Source organism: Pollicipes pollicipes, unplaced genomic scaffold (assembly GCF_011947565.3).
Source record: "Pollicipes pollicipes isolate AB1234 unplaced genomic scaffold, Ppol_2.1 Scaffold_6138;HRSCAF=7277_pilon_pilon_pilon, whole genome shotgun sequence".
Classification (NCBI taxonomy): domain Eukaryota; kingdom Metazoa; phylum Arthropoda; class Thecostraca; order Pollicipedomorpha; family Pollicipedidae; genus Pollicipes; species Pollicipes pollicipes.
The window spans coordinates 8,383,208-8,409,646 of record NW_023596818.1 but is presented as its reverse complement, the minus strand read 5'-3'; the positions used below and the strand labels follow the sequence as shown (position 1 = coordinate 8,409,646).

Sequence of the window (26,439 nt, the reverse complement as noted above, 5' to 3'; positions counted from 1 at the left end):
CAAGCATGGTCTGAGTGATTGTCAAGTGGGAGGAAATATCTGCGGCAGGACAACAATGAGATTTGTCGATCGAATGGAGGAAAGGTACTTTTGCACGCTTACCGCACCTGCCCTACTTATCGTAACTACCCTTCCCCCCCCCCCTCCCCCTCCTCCTCCTACCCCGTTTCCCCGACATAGACTACCACCGATATTTCTTGCGTCATATGACATAAATAACGCTGCAGGACTTGCAGCTTAGCAGGATGACTCGTTCCGCTCACAACTCGCAGCAAAGGGATGCCATTCCTGAAAACTTTTAGGTTGACTTGCACCTGGCCTGATCTGAGCTGGTCCGGAACCATGTGTCTGCGCCGATTTTTTGCTATGCTGCCGCTCTGGTATACGCTAATAACTACGCCTTAAACCGGTTTTTTACTTTGCTCGTCATGTCTTTCTAGACGTTTTTGTAAGTGGAGGTGTCATTCAAATCTTATTTTAGTTTTTTCTCGTATAATGCCTTTTATCTATGACAACGACACCAGATCCTTTGTCTTCGGGTGCACTATTGATCCTGTGCAGCATGTAGCAGAACAGCTTGTTAATGAAGCTGCTATTACTTCGATAAAGGCATGTTGCCGAAACATCAACCCATCTACAACTGCACTCTCCTGGTTTTCTCCGAGTGATAAGGCTATTACCACTGTCTTATCTATGTGAACAATATTCCTCGCAAATGCGCTGAGCAACTTACGTAAAGTTGCCATGCTCTTAATTTGGGCTTGGCTTGACGATTGGTCTGCAGCAAAAGTCACGTCACGTTAATTAGTGACGCTAATTTGGGCTTGGCTTGACGAGTGGTCTACACCAAAAAACTGAACGCGCATACCAGCAGTGCCGAGCATGAAATGCCACAACGTTAGCTAGGGACTGGAGAATCATGTAACTTGAATGGCCATTATTCTGTTGATAAAAATCTTCTCATTCCATGCAACGAATACAGCGATCGCTGGTGCTTAGTAACACTCTGAAACATAATTCACGTTTTTGTTGTAATGGTAAGAGAATGATAATAAGGACATCCCGCTTGTACGTCGGGCACCGGCCAGTCTAGGTGTTGCCAATGCTTTGTTAATGCCGCGGTAAAAACCCTGCAGTAATAGTTATGGATGTTAGAGACTGCAATATTTCGCATCATACATACATGATGTATGATGATGGTATATTGCACGCATACACATAAATGCATAGAACACACTTTTCTCGCGATGTCCGTATGTGCACACCTGTGCTTCCCCGTACGAGACTCGAATGCAAGTCCGACATCAGACGGGTGCACATTTTCCCACGGTGCCCTTTCTCCATCAGTGCAAGGTCTTGGAAGGAATGCCCTCCCTGCTCTGCATTGCCATCACCGAGGTTCGATGGAGAAAAAACCAGATGCAAGTGCATGATATAAATCTTGAGAGACACGTGTCAGCCAAGTAGGTGGAGGTCGTCAAGCAGCTCTTGGATCGGGGACTAGGTGGTGCGGTTAACGCAGATGCGTTAACCACTGCACGTCTGGGAAACCAGAGGTACGGGGCTCGACTCCCCACGGCGCCCGCCCTTCCTGCCAGGGTGGCAGGCAGGCGACGCCATATAGCCTCAGCAGCTGAGTGCGTCGTAAAGCCCCAATGACACACACACGCACACAGCTCTTGGATCGTATTCGCATAGCCATCACCATGATGGCTGATGGCTACCCAGGAAGTTCTTGCATGTTCTCTTGAGTAAGACCCACACCCTCAGCTCATCAGGTTTAAAAGATGCAAAAAGATGAGTGCCATGCAGCAGCTGACGAAGCTGAGGGCCAATGAAAATTCCATCCTTTAGTCTAACGTCGCTGACTTTGGGAGACGTTTTCTTCAGGTGGGCGAAACCCGCCCCATCCATGCGCATAACCTTGACAAAGTTGTCATTGGGCCCAGCTTGATGTGCAAAGGCGGTAGGAAAATGCCGTTTGGTGATTTTGTGGAGCATTGTGAACATGATTTACACCAGTATCATATGAGTCACGGACGGGCTACTCGTGCTAAATGCAATGGCTGTACATATCAGCTGTTGGCCATTGGCAGACGAAACAACAGTATTTGATAGAACCACCTTGTAACACGACCAGCAGATGCTACCTCCAAATCGACCATATCTTTCGCCGAAATTTCCCGTGTGGGTGTACGATCTGGTGGACGGATCGTGCGTTTATTTCATTTCAGCAGTTAAAATTAGAGGCACGCTTGGCAGGGCATGGCCATTATGGAGTAGAGCTGCCGTCAGTCCTGATGTGCCAGAACCAGGGAGGAGCCTCCACTCATCGGCGTCATGCTCCTTTCCTAGCGCACCAAGGAATCGTTCAATGTCACTGAAACCGGGAGGGGAGCCCTATGCTTTGAAATATGCTGCCAAGGAGCCTAGTCGTTCGCCGCCACCGTCACATTGGTGCCTGGGAACAGCCGATTCCACTCACGTAGCTCGAAGCCAAGCAGCTTAGATTGTCTTGAGAATATTGAGGTCACGCGCGAGGTCATTAAAATCATCCTGGGTCAACAACTGTAGCTCCTTAGCTTCAGGTCGTGGCATTCGTATCCTCCATCAGTAGCAGTAGCTGTCTGTTTTGTCTCGTGTCCACTTTAGTCATCATCATCTGAACGCAGAACACCTTTGCATGCTGGTGGGGTTGGGACAGGTACGTGCTTTGTGTGACCCACAGGTCTGATTACGGGTGGAACATCTGGATGCCGCATGCTTGCTTTAATTTTGGACATGAAATCCGTCACGTTTTCATGCAGAAAAAGCAATCTCAAGTGTGGGGGTCCGTTCGGGTCCATGTGGTGGTCCGTTGGCTCCATTGATCTACACCACTGGAGCCGCCAACGGTATCCGTGCTTTCTTGCCTGCAAACCCTTTCAAGATAAATTCGAGCATGTCCTACAGCCTTTGTGAGGCGTCCATTGCTTGTCCTGTGTGCCTTCTTTCGACCCGAAAAGTGAAAAATGTAGTTTTCACCAGCACCAATACGTTGCGTCCCTGCCGTTCTGTAGTTAAACGTTCGCATGTATAGGAAAACAAGTCAGGGTCGTTTATGCAACCACTCGGCATCGTCCCGACCGCCCCGACACAGGACTGCCGCCAAACACATCCAGTTTTCAGAAAAATGAGGCCGACAGGTAGAGGTGCGGTGAGATTGGAATCGGCACCACGGAATTGCCCCAAACCGCCTAACAAAATCTCCAAACGATGGCTATCGTTGCACGAATATTCTCTAGCGGACATCCCTAACATCAAAAGTGCGCAGATGCGTCGTAACTGGCGCCTCAACCAGGAGCTAAAAAGGCTTGTCTGACCAATCCAACAGCCCAGTACTCACCCTGTTAAGCTGTTCAAATCTCTAAGAACTCCTTTACTTGAACATCGCTTGTGCCAATCTGATGATCCCTGACATTGTTCAGGCTCAACGTTTTCCGCGTACCGACGTGATCACCAGCACGTCTACGTTTAAGTTTAGTTTTTAACAAAAAGGGCTCGGCTGAAGTGGCGTTAACATGCGAGTATGCGCGTCTCCTTTGTATTTGCGGTTTTTGCACATTCGTGGCCGTTTTATGTGTACATTTGCTCAGTAATAAGACTTTCCAGAAGTTCATGGCTCGATTACATCATTGCGTGACGGCTGATCACCTTGGTAAGGCATGCCAGCATCATTAAGAGAAGGTTCGCTGACGGGTATGGCCGCTTACGCTTACTTGCGACTATATCTACATGAGTGTTGAGCGCCGCTTCATTTGGAAGCAGCCCGCTGTGTCTGGCCATATGATTCGCTTAAGCATGTTGCCATTCACACTTTCCTAGCGGTATGTAAAATCAGATCCAGCTGATTACGTCAGCCTGAACGAGGAGCCACTGCCTGGTACTGCCGTCAGCAGAGCTGTTCTGGAATTCACGCGCTCTCGCACAACGCCCAGGAGAACCAACCAGGCGCCGTGCCGGTCTCCGAGAACAATTTAGCCGTCGACTTCGGCGGGTCAGCCGACAGCCTTGTATTCTCAGCTGTGGTGGGCATATCCAGCGCGGATTGAGGCAGCCTGGCCTACGGCAGCTCGACAGCGTGACCATTGGCACAGATATCCAGCGATGTCGCGCATATTCACTCACTCAGATGGGCTTGTTCGGCCCCCGTCCTCTCAATTCTTGAGAGAGAGCGGAGAGAGGCGTTCCTCTCTTCTTGCTGACCTGGACCTTTCTTGGGAGAGAGAGCGGAGATCTCGAGAGGAGAGAGAGAGAGAGAGGAGAGAGAGAGAAGAGAGAGCAGCGGAGAGAGAGAGAGAGAGCGCGAGAGAGCGAGAGAGAACTCTCTCTCTTCTCTCTCTCTTAGAATCTAGATCCTCTCCTTCCTCTCTTCTCCTCCTCGAGATCTCTGCGAGAGATCTCTCTCTACCTCCTCTATCTCTTCTCTATCTCTCTCCTCCTCTCTCTCTGTCCTCTCTCTCTCATCCTCGCTCTCTCGCTCTCGTCTCTCTCTCTCCTCTCTCTCTGCTCTTCTCTCTCATCTCTCTCTCTCTTCTCTCCTCTCTCTCTCTCTCTCTCTCTCTCTCTCTCTCTCTCTCTCTATCTCTCTCTCCTCTCTCTCTCTCTCTCTCTCTCTCTCTCTCTCTCTCTTCTCTCTCTCTCTCTCTCTTTCAGCCGGCTTTCTCCACGCGACCATGCGGAGGCTGCGAACAGCCCAGGTCACGTATGCCACGTGGCCACGTGCATTTATCGGGTGCGGACGTGGGACGAGGCGATGCAGGCTCGCGCCCCTGCACCGCGTTTGTCGCAAATGCTCGGCGAGTGTCGTGCTTCCCCGAACTGGCATTTCGCGCCGGGGTGGAAAACTGGGTTTTACCGCCCTAGGTTCGCAAGATAGCGATTTTATGGTGCTCCTTGTCAGTAGTGGCCGCTGGATTTCGGACGACGGACGACTGGCGTCGTGCGTCACGCTCGGACGCTCTGATGTTACGACACCTGATAGCACTCGGAGTGCAGGACGGGAGCAGGGGCAGTTGATACATCCATTATTTTATCCCCCATTATTACATCATGACATCTTTGCGCCTCCAGGGCACTGATATTAATCTATATCTGTCTAATCTATTCAATATGTCTAGCATTTCACATCTTACATGAATTGTGCGTTAATGCATAACAACAGCACTACGAATTCATTTGGCTTGTGACGTTTGTTCAGTGTGGCAAGGGGCAAATTTGTGCATTCCCAAAGCGAACATTACACGCGGGCGTAATGCTTCATGCACCGCATCTCTTGATGATTATTTGGAAAAGCAGATGTCCTCTGGAATGCTATCGTGAATTCGTTAGACCGTACGATAACATCTTGACCGCCATCCCGCCCGCCGCTCGCCCACCGAAAAACAACCGATGCTCTCCGTTCCCGTCCCGCCCCGGCCGCTGTGGAGAGCGTGGTTGACACGAGCTTAGCTGAGATTGCTTACTCTTCAACGTGCCAAGTGTTTGAATTGTCAACGACTGATACCGTCTGGCTATGTTGCCGCGATAGTACTTGATTGACGCGCAGCACCATTCGACCCAGCCCGGCGGGGGTTCCCGCTGCCGCACTTGTGAAGCACCGGCCGGCGTCCTCGGGCATACCGGGCGCGGCACGGGGTCCCACGTGCGCTGCGATGTCCTGCGCCTGCGCTCTGCCCTGCACATTACACAAAGCGCAGTACACCACTGTGCGGTGCATGCCTCGTCTGTTCAGGTCCAACGATCTGGGGCATGGCTCCAGCAGACCAACGCGCTACGAGCAGCATGGCCGGCTCAAACGCCGGGATAGTGCGTCGCTTTGTGCGTCATTGACGCCTTCGTCGGACGGGGTCACGAATTCAGAACTATGTTGCGAGTTGGTCGATCTGATCTAGAGGCAGTTGTCGTGAATTGACACCGGTAGTGAAGACATCGGCTGCGATTTCACTCTACGGTTTACAGTTTTCCGAGTCGTGGGCGTCGGGTGATAGTTGTCCGCTCCAGGCCGCGTGTTGTCTGCACTGTCACATACATCCACCCATTTCTGTGAAGTCTGCTATCTTCCGCCAACGTGCTGTTTGCTCCGACTCAGCCCCGCCTGCCCTGGCACGGGTGTCTGCTGCAGCCCCGCCTGTCCTGGCGCGGATGTCTGCCGCGGCCCGCCTGTCCTGGTGCGGATGTCTGCCGCAGCCTCGCCTGCCTTGGCGCGGATGTCTGCCGCAGCCTCGCTTGCCTTGGCGCGGATGTCTGCCGCAGCCCGCCTGCCTTGGCGCGGATGTCTGCCGCAGCCCGCCTGTCCTGGTGTGGACCGGCGGCTGACCCCACCGGCTGCGCGGGTTCGCTGGACTCGACGCCCAGCAGACGGCTCCCCTCAGGCCGGCCCGCCTCTCTCACCACCGGCAGGCATTCTTCAGCAGGCGCCCGATGTTCCCATGACAATTATAGGTGCCGGCCGTAATTACAGGTGCAGCCCGAGCCGGCCGGGCCGCCGGTCGTGCTCGTGAGACGGCACAGTCTGCACTGATCAGGCCTCGGCGCCCCCCCCAGGCCTCCGCGGCGGCCCCACGGGCGGCGGCGGCGGCGGCGAGCCCCGGACTCACGCGCTGCTGTCACGGACGCGAGCTCAGGCTTGCTCACGGCCACCGGCGTGGACAATGTTGCTGTCACAGGCGCCGTCCCGGCAACCTGCACGGCCACTGCATGGTCGCGGTTACGATCACAGCGATCACGATCACGATCACGGTTACGGTCCCAGTCACGGTCACGGTCACACTCAGCCACAAAGGTGGTCACAGTCGCGGTCATGACTACAATGGCAGCCAGCACCGCTATTCGATGGTGGTCACCGGTCAGCACGATCCAGACTCCGGTCGTAGCTCTGGTCACGGTGACGGGCGCAGTCACGGTCGTGGGCGCTGCGAACAATCACAAATGCTGTCGTCGTGACCGTCATTGCGGTCTCAACTATGGTCACGATGACAGTTACAGTCTCGGTCAGTCATGGCCACCGACGCGGTCCCAGTCATGGATAAAGTGACAATCACACTTACAGTCGGGCTTACGATCAGTCGCAACCGCGGTCACTGCTGCTGATCACCGTCATGGCTCCAGTCATGACCACGCTTATAGCCATGATCACGGGCCGGATCGTTCATTTTTTGTGTTAAACGTCACACACGTGTCCTCTGTTACAGTCAGTCTCAGTGTCGCGATGCGGTCACGGTCACGGACGGAGTCACATTCCCAGGTGCGGTCCGCACCCAGGTTACAGGTGCGGGCGCGGTCACGTCGCAGCTACGTCCCAGTCATAGCCACGGTCACATTCGCAGCCAAAAGTCACCGGCCAGAGTCAGAAACGGGGTTGTTATCATTTACATTCAGCTGCTGAGGCTATGTGGCGTTGCCTGCCTTTCACCCCGGCAGGAAGGGCGGGCACCGCGGGGAATCGAACCCGGTACCTCTGATTTCCCAGACGCGCGGTGGTTAACGCAGGGCAACAGGTTCGGCACAGATTCAGCGTCAGGGTGAGGTTGCGATTGTGAGTTGAAGTTCGTGCTAACAAACCCGTGAGATCATTTTGCCTGGACGCCCAGCCACGTCATGTCGCTGCTGGCCTCTAGGTCTTATGATGGATGCATGTGTCTTGGTGAGAAATGTGCTCGGCACGGACAATGGCAGGTGACAGACAGGTGGTAGGCGAGCGGTGTCGAACCATCGTGCACATTAAGAGAGTTGACGTGACGCTCACCGAAATAACGCAATGTGTTTGGTGGGTCAAGCTATTTTGCCTAGGTCATGCATCTTGATAAGGCTAATTTAGTGTGCTGAGTAGTGAATTGACGCGTGCAGCATGCCTGTGTTTCAATTTACCTATCAGGTTTGTTGCTTTCAGGGTACCTGTTCATGTGTTATCCTGTAGTAAATTATCTTTGATCACGTCCAAATTAGATGCGCACAAAACCTGTTCTACCAAATGAATGGTTCCATGTTTGCATCGTCGCTCGCAAAACAAGCCGGTGTTACGGCAGCGCCTTGACTCGCTCCAACGTCAAACCGAACGTGACTGCACCAGTCAGCCGGATGATAAACATGGCTATCGAATAGGTCGACACCCTGGTCTCTTTGTTTGATCAATGTTTTGGAAAAATGTAACCATCACTGGTAGGCTAATGATCATGTTTTGTTACCTGACAGCCCATTTGCGGCTGAGCGCTGGGCCCATTGTTGTAGTAATTCAAAAGGAAGTGGGAAATTCCTGGCAAAGATACCAAGCCCTATGTTGCTGCGAATCACGACAGAGCCTTGCAAGTTTATCACCGTAATTGACCCAATATAGGACACGGTATCTGGATGCTTGTGGTGGGGTGCTGAGGAAGTGAACGGTAGTTGTGGAGTCCTCGAGGCAAAATGCCTCCATGAGTCGTTATTCGCAGCCACATTAAGGAATATTCTGCGCTGCGGTAAAATTCTCATGATTTGTATAGTCCCATGGACGGGACGCGGCCGGCTTGACTGGGTGTTAAGCATCGCACGCCGCGCTCAGTTAGTCGAGCTATCTCCTTCAGTCGTCGCAATCGGAGATTTTGTCTTCAAGTGGTGCAGCTGTCGTGCTTTCAAGTAAGGTCGTAGGACTGGCATATTTCATTAACCCAATTTAAACACTGCCCTTTGATTAATCAACCACATTAACAGGGATATGAATCTTTGAAGAAATATCTGACTCTTTTTCACGACTTTCCTTATGCTGACTTAGACATTTTGTCGCGAGTTCTTCTTTTTATCGATATATCACTAAGTGTTATCGTGCTTGTACATGGCCGCATTACATTGTTTGCCGGGCCGATGCAGGCGGTCTGCGCCAGGCCCGTGCGGACGTGCGCTCTGGAATCTCGTTAGGCACTCCCTTGCAGCCGTCTCGGCCAGGTTGCCGGGCGGGGCTGCCCCCCCCCCCCCCCTGCGGTATCCGGGACCCCCGCACTCTGGGAGAGCGGCCTCTTGACGCCCGCGGCGGCGCCTGGCGGCATCGGTTTTCATGGTAATAAGTCATTGGGCCCGGACGACTGCACGTGAAGCCAGTCACATGATTTCAATTTACCGGCACAAAGGCAGATGGCAACCGCATTAAGTAACCTCAGACATCCAAGCCGGTCATTTCGAGCGGCCCGCTGGGCCGTGCGGCGCGCGGCGCGTCCAGGCGCCACGCCCGGGGGGCGCGGCCGGCGGCGGCCGCGGCCTGGGCTCGACCGGAGCCGGACACGGCCGCATAGTGCCGCGGCCATGCGAGCCGGCCGAGGGCGGACCGAGGCCGCTGCAGGGGCGCGTCCAGCGGGGGGCGGCGCCGCCGCAGCGTCGTGCCTGGCCGCGCCCCTGCGCCGCACACAGCCAGCCGGGCTCGGGGCGTGAGGGCGGCCGGCGGCGCCGTTCTGGGAACGGCGCTGCATCACCTGCCAATAATGACGGACGGACACGACAGAGGCGGCGGCGGCGGTGTGAACGCACCTTTAACGCGGCGACTGCGGCCCGGCTGCCGCGGCGGCCCGGGTCCGGAGTCGGGGCCGCGGTCAGGACCGGACCCGGAGCTGGCGTCAGGACCGGACCCGGAGGTCGCATCAGGACCGGAGCCGGAGCCGAAGGCGGGCTCGGAGATCAGGTCATTCGCTCATCGGATTGTTTCCATGCAAGTGGAGGCTCCACCGCTCATCGCTGTACGCTTCAGTCACGTGCGTTGGACCGCCTGAAAACAGCATGGCCCATCGCCGGCCGTCGTACTTACGCTGACCGCGGGAGGACGATTACGAACGGGCTTCATCTGTTTGTGAACCCGGGCGCCGAAGTACTCCTGAGCTGCGATAGATGAGTTCTACGTTGGCCGTATGTCATTAAGGCACGCGTTTTGTCCATAACGGCGGTAACAGGCGGCTCTCATTTGATTAATCCCGCCACAGGTCACTGATAGTATCAGCGAAGCCGGGTTGGTGGGCACAGGCCCGCGAAACGGCACTCTCAGGAGGCACTCAAGCATTATAATGCATCGCCTTTGCAGATACTATGCTCGTAGCATTGCAAAATAGGCCATAGTGTCTGGTGCCGCCCCATTTGCTGTAGCCTGAGGGAATGCATTATTTATCCGCCGGAGCTCGCAGTACGGACTACAATTTTCTCGGCATAGAACGATGGATGTGGGAGAGATGAAAGGAATAGTGCTAGTTAGATGCGGGAACTTGCTTATTTTACTCGTAATGACACTGATGATGACGCCAAGACATGGAAAACAGGTAGAAACTGGAAATACAGAGTCAGGCATCTAATCATAGGCTTGGTCCACTGCGCCCAGTTACAAACGTTGGTTTCTGTCCCTTGCAAATGCAATGATCGCCGACGGACGACGGATGAAGTAAGAAAACTGAAGGCTTAGATTTCGTGGTCGGGCTGTTCGTCGTGCACGGACAGTGGAAGAGCTGCACTTAAATCTTCATATGCCAGATGAGCTATGACCCGGCTCGCTTTGACGCAGAAAAACACCGCTGCCTTGTGCATGGCTGCGCGGTGTTGCACCTCTTGCACTTACGCTGCGTGCTTCTGTGACTTCTGTGACTTAGCATGACCTGCGGCGCTCTTCCTACGAACCTCTCACCGTAGATAAATTCGTAAGAACATTGCACAGTGCCATTGTTGGGAAACCTGACTTACTTCGTTCAAGCTTCTGTTCGAAGAGATACACCATCGATGATTAATTTATCGGCGAACCGATCAGACGTTATCTGCGTTCGGCGTACAGGGCGGTCATCGCCTGAACACGTCAGCCGTGTCTTCCGCCTGCGACGCCGGAGGCCGACCCGCGGGAGCGCGTCTGAGCTAACGGGTCACGACGGCTCACGGTGGCGTCTCGATGGGGCACGGCTGGACACGTGGTGAAGGCTTGGTGGGGCGCGGCTGGACACGTGGTGAAGGCTTGGTGGGGCGCGGCTGGACACGTGGTGAAGGCTTGGTGGGGCACGGCTGGACACGTGGTGAAGGCTTGGTGGGGCGCGGCTGGACACGTGGTGAAGGCTTGGTGGGACGGTGCTGGACACGTGGTGACGTCTTGGTGGGGCGCTGCTGGACACATGGTGACGTCTTGGTGGGACAGTCCTGGGCACGTGGCGACGCGTCGGTGGAACAAGCTGGACACGTAATGGCGTCTTGATGGGGCAGTGCTGGACACATGGTGACGTCTTGGTGGGACAGTCCTGGGCACGTGGCGACGCGTCGGTGGAGCAGTGCTGGGCACGTGGTGACGTCTTGGTGGGACAGTGCTGGGCACGTGGCGACGCGTCGGTGGAGCAGTGCCGGACACGTGGTGAGGCATCGGTGGAGCAGTGCTGGACACGTGGTGAAGGCTTGGTGGGGCCGTGCTGGACACGTGGCGACGTCTCGACGCGAGCGTTTATTACGGGCAGGGGCTGCAAGCAATGTGTTAGATTAACTGATTTCTCACGACCTTTGCAATTATCGAAGCGAATATATCAAGCTTCGCTGCAGGGATTTCGCATCTCTTTGATAACCACACCTAAGACTTTGCGCACGTTGGACGGCTGGGTGGACAGAACCCATCGGGACTGCGTATCGACCGGGTACGGTCAATGTCCGAGGGTGGCGGCTGTAGTGGTAAGCAAACCCCTCCCGGTGAGTTGGCACTCCCCATGTCCCGCCCAGCGCCCCTCTGCCGCGGCTTGAAGCCTCGTCGCAGCCCTCTCACAGCCAGGCGAACGACCTCCATGTCATGAGAGCACCGGCTGATGATGATTCGAAATTTTAAGGCGCGTCGACTGCAACTGGTCATCCAGCGCCGATCAGCGTGCCGAGACAGAAGTGAAGAATTGATAAGTAAAAGGGCAGAGAAAGTACGTGAGAGCGCCGTCAACTGCTGAGCACGACGAGTGTGGGTTGAGTTAAGATAGACCCGAGTTAGTGGTACTAATCAAGTCATAATTTTGTGGGCAGGGACAAAGACAGCTTGTGGGAACACAGGGTGAGTTCTGGGTACAGTTTACTCTTTTTTTATTGCCGTTACAAGAAGGGCCAGTATACCTTCTCTCGACAAAACGCTAGTGCTTCTAAAACTCCAGACAATGTGGCAATAGCTATGCTCCTCATCAGGGAGTAGTTTTAACAGTGAAGGCAAAGCAACAGCCCTCTTTCCCACCTTAGGAACACACCAACCATGGCGCGTTTCATAACAAAAGCCAGCGTAAAAAATAGATTTCCCCATTGTCTAAAACGATCAGCCGTAACGGTGATACATGCGTTACGCGACCCAGCATTAAGTACTATTTTCGACGGAGAAGCCGCCTTCGAAGTGCGAGGGAAAACGGCGAACCACGATGCTCAGGTGACAATTGCCGCATTTATGTGCGGCGCGCAATGAAGAAGCCTTCTGGAAATTGTTTCATTTAATGTTTATTTCGGAGGCATCACTTCGTTCTGGAATTCATTCATTCCGGAATGATTGCTTCGGCGGAATCTTTCCATGTGATGATCGTGTTCGTGATGGTGATAGTGAAAGTGTTATTCTAAAGAATGCTGCTTTCGAAGTGTCATTCTATGGAATGATGCTTTCGGATGCATTAATCCACGCAATTATTATTTCGGTAGACTCGTTTCATATAGTGACACTCGATGAAGTAATGAAAAAACGATATCAGCTTGGTTGTCGCGTGACACGTTTTAACTATTGTGGTGGTCGGCACATCGCTAGCAAACTTGTGTGTAGCTGAAGGGCTGATATTTTTGTAATGAGGCTGTGCGTTTCGTATGCACTATCTGGCCTATGCCATCACCCACCCCATAGGGCCGCTTAGTACAGCATGTAATGCGCCAAGCACATCTGCTCGAGCCAGACGCCGCGCCTGCTGACCAGGGCCGGCACACGTGTGCGTCCGGCGCCGGCGGCGGCAACAGCAGACGGACAGGGCGGTCAGGGCGCGCCGCCAGACCGGGACGTGGTCTGCCAGACCGTGGGGAACCGGAGGGGAGGGGAGTTCGCAGAAGCGTGCCTGGTGCTGGTGGACACGGGGCGGGCCCCAGGACCCTCGCGGCCCGGAGCCGATTAGCCGTCGTGACCGCCGGCGGTTCGATGAGTGGCGTACGGCGCGGGCCGCACTCGTCTTCGATCGTCCGCCCCGACAGCCGTCGGTGGGTCTGTCCGCAGGGGCGTAGCGGCGCGCGGTCCACGGGGGTGGCGCGCCGCCGCGTTCGGGGAAGGGCGGCTGCCGCGCGGCGCCGGGGAGGCGGCAGGCCCTTCGCAGAAGCTGGCGGGGACCCCGTTCGAGCGAAGGAGGGACGGCGGGGAATGCGCCCACCAGCAGCGGGCCGTCGCGGCGGAAATGCCTGGCGTCGCCACGTGGAGAAGCGTGAAGCGTGAGAGAGGCCGGGCGCCTGAAACGTGGCGTTACACTACAGAACGGTCCTTCGGAGTTTCCTGCCGTCATTCCGTGTAATTTTCCTCGGACGTGCCACGCGCGGTCTGGGCATTTTTGCACTGGTGCACGCATGCGCCATCGGCGGGGGGGGGGGGGCGACACGGCTGAGGTGAGATGCTGAGAAGGCATGCCATAAATTCATTAACACTTCTCGGAGCTCTCTGTAGCCTTGTTGATTAAAGCACGCTTGCTTCTCGGCTCACAACGTTGATGCGGCATTACAGCGGCTTTTCACGGTGGAAGGGCGAAAAGACTTTGTCTTTTAACCCAAATCGACCTGTAAACTGATCATGTTCGTAATCAAGTGTTCTCCTGTTGAATCTAAACGGTCCACGTAAACGATGCAATTTTCTCAAGCGCGGTGTGGTTAACACCCTAACCGCGTGCCCGTTATATAAAATAGATCTTCATGTTGTCGTGTTATCACTCTCTGGCAGCTAGCTCGTAATCGAGTGAGAGGGACTACCATGGCACACCGCAATGATCTGTCAGCACATTCTGTTGCCGCCGGTCGAGAAAACATCCACTTAGGTGCAAATGCTGTGCAATTACCTGGAGTGAATGACCTTTACAGAGAGCATCCAGTTAAACCCCGGGCATGCACGTCAGCATTACGGGCCGTGTCGAATTTTCTTGGGAAGTGCTCATGAGAACTCATGGCATTTTGTCATTACCTGCCGTGACCAATTCGGGGGCCGAAGTCTTTGGCCGCGCCTGAGGCAGAGTTAGAGCAGAGTGAGGCAGAGGCTATCGCCCGGCGCCAGAGCCGGTACACCCGGTCCCACGGCTGATGCCCGGCGCCAGAGCCGGTACACCCGGCGCCAGGGCTGGCACCCGGGCACCCGGCGCCAGAGCCGGTACACCCGGCGCCAGAGCCGGTACACCCGGCGCCAGGGCCGGTACCCGGCGCCAGGGCTGGCACCCGGCGCCAGAGCCGGTACACCCGGCGCCAGGGCTGGCACCCGGCGCCAGAGCCGGTACACCGGGCGCCAGAGCCGGTACACCCGGCGCCAGGGCTGGCACCCGGGCACCCGGCGCCAGAGCCGGCACACCCGGCGCCAGGGCTGGCACGCGGCGCCAGGGCCGGCACACCCGGCGCCAGGGCTGGCACCCGGCGCCAGAGCCGGTTACACCGGGCGCCAGAGCCGGTACACCCCGGCGCCAGGGCTGGCACCCGGCGCCAGAGCCGGCACACCCGGGCAGGGCTGGCACCCGGCGCCAGGGGCCGGCACCCGGCGCCAGAGCCGGCACACCCGGGGCCAGGGCCGGTACACGGGCCCGGGCGGCGCCGCCGGCGGAGGCCCGGGCCCGGGAGGCGCCCGCCCGGCGGAGGCCCGGGCCCGGAGGCGCCGCCCGGCGGAGGCCCGGGCCCGGGAGGCGCCGCCCGGCGGAGGCCCGGGCCCGGGAGGCGCCGCCCGGCGGAGGCCCGGGCACCGTTGCTGACCTGGCGTGACTGCCGTCCGTCAGCGCGGCCGGCGCCCGCAGTCGGGTCCGACCTTCTCCATAAGCGGCGCCCTTGTCTGGGCTGCGATGACATGACTGCTGGCCGGCCGCCGAGATGGTGGCATTGCATGCTGGCTGCTCGGCCATTGCCAGCCGCCTCGGGCGCCGTTCGGCGGCGGCCTCCCCCCCCCTCCCCCTTTCCCCCTGCTCCCCGCGGGTCCGGCGCCCCGGGCAAGGTGTGTGCCAAGTCGTCGCTGGAGAGAGCGCAGGCGAGGCGCGCGCCGCGGCGCGTCACGCCGTCGCTCACGAGAACGTATCGCTAATGAATTGCTGAGCGGCAAGGCTAATGACTCCGTGGTTTCGCAGAACGCAGTTGGCAGTGATACCGTGGGCTCGGTGCGGAATGTGGGCGAGTGCGGGTCCCGGGGCCGACTCGGGCGCGGCGCTCGCTGGTCTTGTTCTGACTCACCCAAGTCCTTCCAGAACAAAACGACACGCCCTTCTTCCAGGGATGCACCCCGCATTATATGGATTTGTATGGGGTCCCATGCTATCCTAAAGAGTCAAAAAGTAATGTAGCGGTATCAATTGTTTGGAGGCTTGTTCCTGGCCTTTCAGTGGATGTGGTAAGGTGTTGGCTGTAGGCCATGTACATTCATCATTTGGTGAGCGCTGAAACGATGAAAATGCAATCTAATGTATTGTTTTGCCGTGTTTGCCCTATTTCATTGGTTGGTTTTGTTTGCCCTTTTGTTGTTTTCAATGTTTTAGAAGTCTGTTCTCTTAAGATACCGCAAGTGTTTGCAAGAGCCTGTGGCTGCCGTCTGGACGATCATTGCCCACTCACTGGGAAGAGTTGTCTGGTCTCCACTCTGCCCACTTTGCCACTCTTGACTCACACTTTGACCATCTGGACTTCTGTTCTCGTAACTTCTGGCATTTTTCCACTCAGCACGTGGCACCCGTTGATCTTACACACAGTAGGCTGACAGGCCCGCCCAGGTCCCGTCCCACGAGTGTTGTCACCGGCTACAAATCGGATGACCGGTGCAGTCAAGGACCCATTTCTGAGGCATTCACCCGGGCCGGTCAGCAGAACTGCATGGGCCATTGACGAGGGGAGACTCAGAGCCTTCAGCTGGCCGCGTTTTCCAGAAACCGGTGAAACTGGTTGGCATGCCGCTTGGGGTTATAAGCAGCTGATGCGATATTTAGCCGGTTGTAGGGTGACCTTGCTGCCACTGTGTCTTTTGTACCAGCTCCCCGTCATGCCGCCTTTGCAAGATTGCTGTTTTACGGCTGATGGTGATGACTCGTGTTCAGCCCCAGAAGCCGGTGGATTTGTAACAGGACGGTTAGAAATATAAACGTTAGCACAATTCAAGTGATGTGCAATGCGCCCCTTTGCTCTCGGTATTTACGTATTATTTGGTGCAGAATATTTATTATTTCAAGTGTGTCCCTATATGCAACCATTCTATCCCACCTTTCTCTCTCCCTCTCGGTTCCCAGCCCCGTGCTCTTCCGGCCTAGCTGCAAATACGCCCACGCCTGGCTATGACCCGAACGGGGTAGATATCACGGTACGGTAAACATCAGTTCCTATCTGGCGTGTTCGACGCGATTGTGCACACCATGTGGGGCAAACGGTGGAATACCTGGGATATTGGAGCATAAAACGCCTGGTAATGTCCGGAGGCTATCTGGCATCAGACCTTTTCTGAGCCCGCAGCTGTTTGACTTGACCCCTGTTTCTCCCTGGAGCCTTGTTTGACCTGTGCTTGGCATCTGTCTGACACCGAAACCGTCTGCCTTCCAGTCAGCCCCCGCCTCTGCCCGTAGCCATAACACACCCCGTTTTGTTTGACATGCGACTGATCTAGTTTGAATGCCGGCTGACCCCGTCCGTGCACACAGGCCGCCTGCTCCGAACTTGACCCCGTCTGTGTCCTCGGGCTGTCTCACCCGAGTTTGATGGCCTCCTGTGCCGGCAGGCTGGTGGACCTGGTGCTAAGCCAGGCGCTGGCGCTGTACGCGCTGGCGCTGCTGCTCTGGCTGCCGCTGCTGCAGGAGAGCTTCCTGCCGGCCTCCGCCGAGGTGGCCCGCTTCGCCCTGCCCGCCGTCTGCGTCGGCATCGGACGACACGTCTTCTGCTCGTAAGCAACTGGTGTGATTACATTGCCGTTTTCGAGCGGCTTGTTCATGGTCCTGTGCATGTTTACTGTTTTCGCGGATCGTTCGAACAAGTAGCTAATTGCTTGGTTTGGTACAATTGCAACAGAAGCGTGAAAGCAATATTAAAACATGACAACAACGCGACCACATTTGCATGTGACCAACCATCCAGTCGTTCACACAAGCGTCGTTCAAAACAAAGTGAGTAAACAAAATAAAAATCGCCAACGCCTGAACATAACGACAAGCGAACAATGATTGCACAACGGGACCGTCTAAATACTCTTGCCTGGCACGAAACTCATGGCGGGTGCGCTAGGCGGTGATGGTCAGCGGTGATGGTCCTGTCTTCCAGTGCCTTGACGATCTTAGGATTTGTATAAGTGTTATGTGGTGGCGGGGTAACTCAGTCGTGAGATGGTTTGCTCGGCGACCTTGCGCGGAGAGCTGCTGGACTTCAGCCTGGCTCTCTTCAGGAGTTTCGTCATCCTCCGTGGTTATCAGCATGAGGGGGTTCAGACGCAAAATGACCCGAAATCTTAAACGTGGCATGAAAGCCACGAAACTTTCTAGATGTCTGTCAAGGTTAATGCTCTATGACGACCAAATTCAGTATTGATTGTGTAAAAGTGCATGCTTTTACTGGCGCATGGGTCTTCCATGGCTGTTATTGCGACGCGGCCTCTTTCACCCATTGTCTCTGCAGGGGCTGTGAAATGTGCGCTCGTAAGATCTAGGCATGACGAGGCAGCGAGCGCTCGAACCTCAGGCTGGATCTGGCGCGCGTCATTCTTGGTTGCCTTATGGTACTTGGGGGTATCACTGCCCACATATGCTCACCTGTGGGGCTATCCTGCGCTGAAAGGGACCGACTCACCAATGGATATATACGTTTTTTTATCAGTCATTGGCCACAGGGCTGCAGCATTTAAGTAGCATTCCAACTGGTGAAGACACCATGAGGTCATAACACAACGTCCACTTTAAGAGCTCCCTACAGCACATAATGTATTGTTACGCGTTACGGCATACGGTTGCCGCGCTAAGAATACAAAAATGGGGGATAGATGGCAAAATTGTGGTTTTCCTGCGTAACATTGTTAGGGCTGACAACCGTCTTTTTAGAATGTTCGTTTATCTTTGCTCTGCAAGAAGTAAGGGACGGCGTAATCAGTTTAAGCCTAAGTTCCTATTGGTCTGACTCGATCTGGCAACGGTGACGTGGTTTGGAGACGGGACTTTTCATCCCACCAACCCTCCACATGTGACCCGTAGGAACTCGCGGGCTTTTGGCCGGGACATGGGCCAGGCTTGGTGGGTTTTTATGGGTTAATTATTTTTGCAAGCAAAGTAATGGAATTTTGTCATTGCTTAAGTTCCAAACCACGAAAAGTCTAAGAGTGCCGCTCAACACAATACAATGATAAAAGGTATTTTGATCTTTCTAGCGAGATCCTCAGTGTCAGAAATCCATTGCGGACTTGATACACCAGCACACCAGGCTGTCAAATGTGATTGCTATCATTGCTGGTACGTAGCATCACAAACAGTTCGGCGATGAATGTGGAATCCATCTCAGGACAACAGACACCGCATCAGAGCCTGCGTTTGGCTATTAAATGCCGGACTATGACATTGCGCTGCGTCGCGTCGCGTTGCGTCACGTTGCTGCGAAAGAGATACAAGGTTAAAATCTTTGGTGCATTTTTGTCATGGCTATTTTGACTCCCCCGCCCTTCCTTCTTAGTTGTAGTTAGAAGATGGCGTCGCAGTGATCAACTTCTATCTTGGCACAATCGAAATCCCATAGTCCTGGTGTTTTAATCACTGCTGGCTAAGCAACATCGCAGTTGCTAGCCAAAAATGTCGTGCATTAGATGACTGACGTGACATTTATTGCACACTTGATGGATGTCTGTGGCCAAAGCTGAGCAGAAACGAGAGCAGATTACAATTATGCCAGTACTTGCGGGTTACCGTTGGATCAGCATTGTAGCAAAACGGGTGTTTGCGGGCTGGATCTCTATCTGGCCGGACGGAGGCTGACATTTTGGAAAAAGTAGCGTCTCTAACGCGGTATCTTTAGTCAGGTCGCGCAAATATCCTAGGTACGATAAGGCCGTGATAAGGCTGGTAATGAACGCATTCGCATTCTACACCCGACACGCGCTATGTTACGGATACCGCAATGCTACACCTCGCACGCGGTCCGCGAACACCTGCGCCTAGCTGGCCCGTGATCAAAGCTGACGCAACAGAGCCGGCGCGTCCGGCCAGTCTTACGCCCAGCCATGCCGCTGCCGGCCCGGCGCTGCTGACAGTCGCCCAGGCGCCGTCACCAGCCGGCGGCCGCTGCTGCTCCGTCGTCCGCCGCCCTGACGCCGCGCAAGAAAGCTGGGGTCGCGCCGGATGCGCGGCCGGCCGCCGCTCGGCGTCGGCGGCGACGCAAGTTCGTATTGAGCCGTCGGATGGCCCCGGGCGCTGGGAGATCCCCGCCGCGCGGTTTTGACCGCCGTCGGCCAGGCGCGGCGCTCGGCTCCACCGGGCGATGGCGACCGGTGTGCGCCCAGGCAGCGCGAGACAGGGCAGCAGGTTAGAAGGCGGAGGTGTGTAGGATTGCCTCCGGTTGGCAAGTGCGGCTCGGTCAAAGCATAACCATCCGAAAGAGATGAAACTCGGAGACAAATGTGCTGGTGAGGTGCGTAGAGGCCCCCCCCCCCCCCCCCCCCCATAGCATGCACTTCAGCTTCTTCTCTTGGCTCTGCTTTTGATAGTAGCGCGCGACAACGTTTGCGTTCTGCTCACTTCGGCCGTCTCACTGTTGGCGTGGGATCGGCGTGCCGGGTCGGCCGCGCCGTGTCATGTGACTGTGACCGGACCGGACTGTGACTGTGGCTGTGACTGCGACCGGGCCGGGTCAAGTGACTGTGACCGGGCCGGACTGTGACTGTGTGACTGCGACCGGGCCGGGTCATGTGACTGTGACCGGACCGGACTGTGACTGTGACTGTGACTGCGACCGGGCCGGGTCATGTGACTGTGACCGGGCCGGACTGTGACTGTAACTGTGACTGCGACCGGGCCGGGTCATGTGACTGTGACCGGACCGGACTGTGACTGTGACTGTGACTGCGACCGGGCCGGGCCATGTGACTGTGACCGGGCCGGACTGTGACTGTGACTGTGACTGCGACCGGGCCGGGTCATGTGACTGTGACCGGGCCGGGTCATGTGACTGCGACCGGGCCGGGTCATGTGACGGTGACCGGACCGGACTGTGACTGTAACTGTGACTGCGACCGGGCGGGGTCATGTGACTGTGACAGGACCGGATTGTGACTGTGACTGTGACCGGGCCGGGTCATGTGACTGTGACCGGGCCGGACTGTGACTGTAACTGTGACTGTGACTGTGACCGGGCCGGGTCATGTGACTGCGCCATGCGGGCTATCGGCTCGTCATGGCGGCCGTTTGCATGCGTGTTTGCATTGTTCCGGAAAACCATGTTTGAGGCGGGTATCAGTGGACCGAACGGCTTGACCGACTGCGCGGCAGGCCCGTAGCCAGCCATGCCATTAAGGGGGTGGCTGGCATCGACCCTTCGCGATACTCGGTGTGAGCGTGGGACGAAAGAAGCGTCGTTCTGTTATTTCGACCACCAGCTATGTGGCAAGTAGTCAGTTTGTCAAAATATTTTCAGTGCTTTTCTGATAAGCACACGACCTTACACGCCTTTTGACGAAGTTTGCTTCACAATTTGGCATACCAATTAGCACAAAATATATGTGTTTGATTAATTCTGTTCGGTAAACCCGGCACATCCATGTGTTTTCCCATATGTTTTCCGTGCGTTTTGTGTTGCAGCTGTGTTAGAGCGTGCCGAACATGCACCTAGAACATCTGTGCCTACAGGAGCCTTACCTCGCCCCGTTAGTGTGTGGTACCTGATTGGCAATCACTCCGTGCGCATTGGATTAGAAAAATCCCAGGTGGGAGTCAGCCTGCCTTGGAAGATCACCAGACCTAGAAAACTCCCACTCTCAGACCAAGAAGCGGAGGTGTGGAATTTCCACGTCCAAGCATTCACTGAACGTGGGTGGGGCACGCTATGATCATTCCGGTATCATGAATGAAAAATCGAAACAGTTATATGTAAGTGATATACGCTTCCAGTTTTCGCACCGCTTGCACACTTCATTATGCAGCCATACTTTATGTTGGTTATACAGCAGGCGTAGGCAAACACAGGCGCGATTGTGCAAGCACAACACACGCTTCGTTCGGAAGATAAGGCGCGCTGTAAGCAAAGAACGGACATGATCATGATATGTATGACTTCAATGTTGTCGCGACAGGCTCTGATTTTTTCGATGCTTCTTTTTTCCGGCACTCATTTCCCAGAACGGGTTGTTATCGAGGCCTTTGTCGCTGTCCAGAGAAGGCTTGTATCGTTTCCAGCCCAATTAACTCACACATACAAAATTTTGTTCGAAGAATGACGCGGTCCGACAACTTATGGAGAAGCTGTATGCCTTTCTACTATAACCACTAAAAAAAGGTAGGAAAACGTCATCTTGGCGCTATGCCTTCCATTTTGAGGCATTGATTTTAAAGAATTAGATAAATCGTATATTTCGCGCACTTTGACTGCATGGTATTCCTCTAAGCGTGCCGCCGCAAGGCCACAGAGGTACGTTTGGGAAGTAATGTATGGTAGGCAGGACAATTTCTGCAACTTGTGACTGACATCCGCGTTTCCTGTATTTCTGGAAAATTGTAAATCGTGAGTCTTAAAAGCTTGCAGTTTAAGGCTTCGGTCTTCATTGCGACAGGTATACTTTGGTTGCACCGGAGCATATCCTTCTAAGATGCCAGTATTGCGCTCTTAATGGTTTGGAACGTTAACACACGCCCAGGCGGCCGGCTGAATGCCTTTCGCTTAGCTGGGGGTCGATTTGACAGCACCTTCTAAGATCTCAAAAACTAAGATGGCGGGAGACACCAAAGACACAAGCTGAATTGACATGGACTTGAACTCGCCTCAAAATTTTAGTTTCTTAGGTCACAACCTTGGGGTCAAGTAAGGTCGAACAATTCCAAACTCCAGATTGGTGTTTCAAGCGCCCCCAGAACTCCTCATGCAACCGCCGTGAAGCGAGATACCTGTTCTTATAAAAGAATCAATGAGGCCAGTGACCTTTTTTGATCTTTCTAAGGTCGAGGTGACCAAATATCGACGCGATTGCTACTATTTTGCCATTCCAATAAGCGTCGGAGATTACGCTAGGTGGTCTTATCGTAAAAACAAAATGTTGACCTGGATCATTTTAGGTCAGTCATCCTCTCTGACCTTTAAAACGTCCATGGAGGATGTTAGCTCGAGTAAAAAAGCTCAAGCTCGAGTAAAAAAGCAGATTAGGTTCCGACCCCATTCTGACCTTCACCCCTGACTCCAGGTCAATGGGATTGGTTGCAATTATGCAATCAATTAGTTTCTTGCTTGAGAAACTTTTTCCGACATGTATGGGCTCGTCTAACACTCCTTTGTTGCATCACCTTGAACGATTTCCCAGAATTGTCCGTCTCTGACAGCCATGATCTGATTTTGACCTGCTATAGGTCGGCAATTTTGTAAGGTACATCCATTTTTTGATCAAAAGATCCACTTTTCAACTTTTGACAGCTACGCAAAGTCTGGCGTGGCTACGCCGTGACGTTCGGAAATCATTCTAGAAAAATACTCGGCGGCCAATTTGACCCCTCACGCGAGCGCATGCTAGAAAATAGATTCTTGGATCCGGACGTCTCTGTTTCGACTTGCGGGAAATAAGTACTTTTTCGTAATGAAACAAACACACAGCGCTCGGAAAACTGATGCAAACTCATCTCCATGGTCACACTGGTGCATCTTCGTGCTGCTGATTGGAAAGCGTTGAGGTAGCCTTGCACTACTTATAGCTGCAACTGTAAAGCTTCACACCACTGGTCAGCCGCCCACAACAAAGTCAGTCAGATCGTCCAGCCGCCCAGCTGCAGTCACCGCCGCGCGCCTAGCGAAACCAGCGGACGCAAGGTGGTGCGGGTTTCTGCAGGGCGGGCGAGCCCGCTGCCCTGGGGCGGGCTCGTCTTTGTTGTGATGCCGAGAACTTCGCCGGTCGGGCGGTTTGGCACACAGACGGCGGCGGGGCTTCTGGGGACGGTGACTCAGGTCGGCTGCCCGAGCCCCGCCGCCGCCGCCCCGCCGCCGCCGCCGCGTGCGGCCAACAGGCGCTGCCGGCTTACTCTAAGCGGCTTACCTGCATGGGGCGCCCCGCGACGCTGCCAAGTCGAGAGGGGCCTGGTGGGACCGGCCAGGCAGGCGGCGCGGCGGGTGATCGCTCAGGCTCGAGGCCTCCTGTGATGATCGCTCGGGCTCGAGGCCCCCTGTGGCACCGCCGACTGGGAACGGCACTGGCAGACGCGGTGGCACACAGACGTAAACATGTCTTATCTGCACCGGTGCTGTCACCGCCGAGGCGTGATTCAAGGAACAGAACGCATCGGATCTTCGTTTAGCGCGAGGTTAATGTTACAGAAGTACTTTTGTCTTAAGTAAACCTCTGCTCATGTAGAGCGTTATCCCTATCACCCAACGGATCATATGTAAATGCATTGTATTCTTCCAGGAAACGCCATGCATACCATCAAGATATACTTTGCTTTGAGGGACGACGACTAGTGCCAAAAGATACCAATAATGGTGGCATATATCACATTCAGGATAAGGTTACCTTTCTATGCTTGACTGAATGGCTAAGCAAGGCCTTATGCTACAACAACAGTGAAAATAGCGACAGAGTGCCTTCGGCCGTGCACGTGTCCAAAAAGAGTCAAGATGTACTGGGATGAATCCGAATTACGAGCACATTCGCTACATCATCACCGCCACCATTCATCAAAAGAACTTCCGCTGCGTAGACATGCCGATCATGTAGGTATATAGACCACTCGGCATGTGGACCACTTAGACTGCTGCAGTCAGTTACAGGTGCAAACATGATGCATATGTTATCAACACCCCTGTACTTTTACGTCTTTTATCTCTGTTCATCCGCAAGCAGGAGTTCTCGTAAAAATTTAAGTCAAGGCCTGGCTTTCATACCAAGAGCTTTCACCAAACCGTGAAGGTCGTTCGGTTGCCTGGGCACGGAGAAGAAAATCGTCTTTGCAGTGCGGCCGTCTACAAAAGGTACAGATGACGTGCCGGGGCCCTGTTACGCCGCGGCACTTCAGGCAGACGACAGGAAACCGCATGGTAGAAAGGACCACCGTTTCGTCATAGTTTATTTCACATCCTCCCCTGATTGCATCTCGTCATTCCTGTACCTGGAAAAGGTCTGAGCTGGCGCCCCTTATCGCCAGGTACGCATGGTATCTGCGGGTATCTGTATGTACCTGCCGGTGAGAACAGCCCGTCAGATGTTAGCCATGTCGGAGCTGGATATAGTTAATACACACTAAAGTATGTTTTGTTTGTGCGGATTTAAGGTACGCGTTGTCAATTTCCTCTGTGCAATCCAGTTCTAATGATTCATTTTCCGATTATGGATTGCACTGTTTCAGTCGCGTCTTCTCCAGAAGTGACGTTTGAGCCAGGCCAAAGATGTCTGGTCTTATCTTCGTTAAGATGTTTATTTTCTGTTTGCGCCGCCCTTGACTGACGGCCGTAGGATCCGTGGCTGGCAGAGTGTGCCGCGGGAGTGACGTTTGGCTGAACACATCTGGCCTCGACCTCTCGACACGTCGCGGGCTTCGCGGCCGTCTGGGTGACTCATCTTGCGCCCCGATCTGGCCTGATCTGACCTGACCCTACCTGGCCTGATCCTGCTTGACCCTACCTGGCCTGATCTGACCTGACCCTGACCTGGCCTGATTTGACTTGGCCCGACCTGGCCTGATCTGGCCTGACCCTACCTGGCCTGATCTGACCTGACCCTGACCTGGCCTGATTTGACTTGGCCCGACCTGGCCTGATCTGACTTGACCCGACCTGGCCTGATCTGACCTGACCCGACCTGGCCGTGTTGCGGATGCTTCGGCGGGTGTGGCGGCTGCGGCCGTCTGCCTAACGCACTCCGATCTGATCTGACCTGATCTGACCTGTCCGCCGAGTACAGGCCGCGTGGCGGCCGCGCCGTCTGGGCGACCTGGCCTGACCTGACCTGACCCGCCTCGTTGCAGGTTGCGCGGCTGGCGCAGTGGTCGCAACGCCATGCCGAGTGTGGCGCACGCCGTCTCAGCCGTCTGCCACCTGCTCTTCCTGCAGACGCGTTGCAATCTCGTGTTCGCCGTGCTCGCCATGCTGACTGAGCTGGGCGGCGTGTTCATCCAGGCGACGGCCGTAGTGGGCGAGCGACGCGCTGCCACCGCGCCCAGTTGGGCTGCAGGTGTCGGCGTTATCTTCGCTGTCACCTTCAACGGCCTCGTCTACCTGATCGTGCTGGCGCTGGCGCTGGCGCGCCGCAGCCCGATGACTATGCCGCCGCTCGCCGTCGGCCTCTTCTTCTTCTACATCACCTTCAGCTTTATCATGAACACGTACTCCATCTACCTGGTGATGGCGGCGTTCTTCAACAGCGTGCTGGAGGCGCGCGTGAGCTCGGCCCTGCAGCGCAGCGGTCCGGCCGGGCTGCCCGTGCAGCCCCAGGCCCTGGCCAACATCCGCTCCACGCTGGCCACCATTGAGATCGAGGGTGGCGAGCCGCCGCGCACGCCCGACGGGCTCAAGTTCTCCGACGGTGACCTCCTCATCAAGAACATGGCGTAGGGCGGCGTGGGGAGGTGGACTGTACCCGCGTGCTGTGAGATGTGATAGGAGCACCTCGGCGAGCGCCGGGCGCCGACCGGGAGCCAGGACGCGCGCTGGAATGAGGATCAGGCGACAGTGTCCGCTGCGACATAACGCAAACACCGCTGGAGGCTGTCAGAAGCTTGCGTCGAAGCTGATATCAACTGTGAATACGCCGAACCGTGGGCGGCGGCCGTACTCTGGCAGGCCAGCGGGCTTCTGCGGCGATAGTGCGCCGTGGCTGGCCGGGCCGCGCCGCGCCGCGGTCGTGACTCGTCTCGCCAGGCCGGGCAGGTCTGGGCTGGTGTGTACATAACCGCCGGGTGCCACGCCTTTCTGCCGGCTCGTGCTGAGCACGCCGGCTGTCTCAGTTCTGTGCGGCCTCTTTGCTGCATCAACGCCGTTAGCCTGTTCTGAGCGTTCGTGCGTGCGCCGTGCGCGGTGCGGTGTGTAGCGATCTGCACCAGCGAGGAAGGCGCTAACAGGTGGTTTCGC

The 26,439-nt window shown here is 55.4% G+C and overlaps 1 protein-coding gene across 1 annotated transcript in view; it reads left to right on the top strand.

The window, feature by feature from the left end:
* The window catches only part of LOC119105940 (uncharacterized), a 33,691-nt gene extending 7,549 nt beyond the window's left edge, over positions 1 to 26,142 (top strand). The window contains exons 2-3 of the mRNA XM_037229509.1: positions 16,937 to 17,098; positions 25,338 to 26,142. Coding sequence (XP_037085404.1) covers positions 16,937 to 17,098; positions 25,338 to 25,923 — 748 coding nt within the window. The 3' untranslated portion in view covers positions 25,924 to 26,142. The remainder of the gene's footprint in view (positions 1 to 16,936; positions 17,099 to 25,337) is intronic.
* Positions 26,143 to 26,439: the final 297 nt, after the last annotated feature.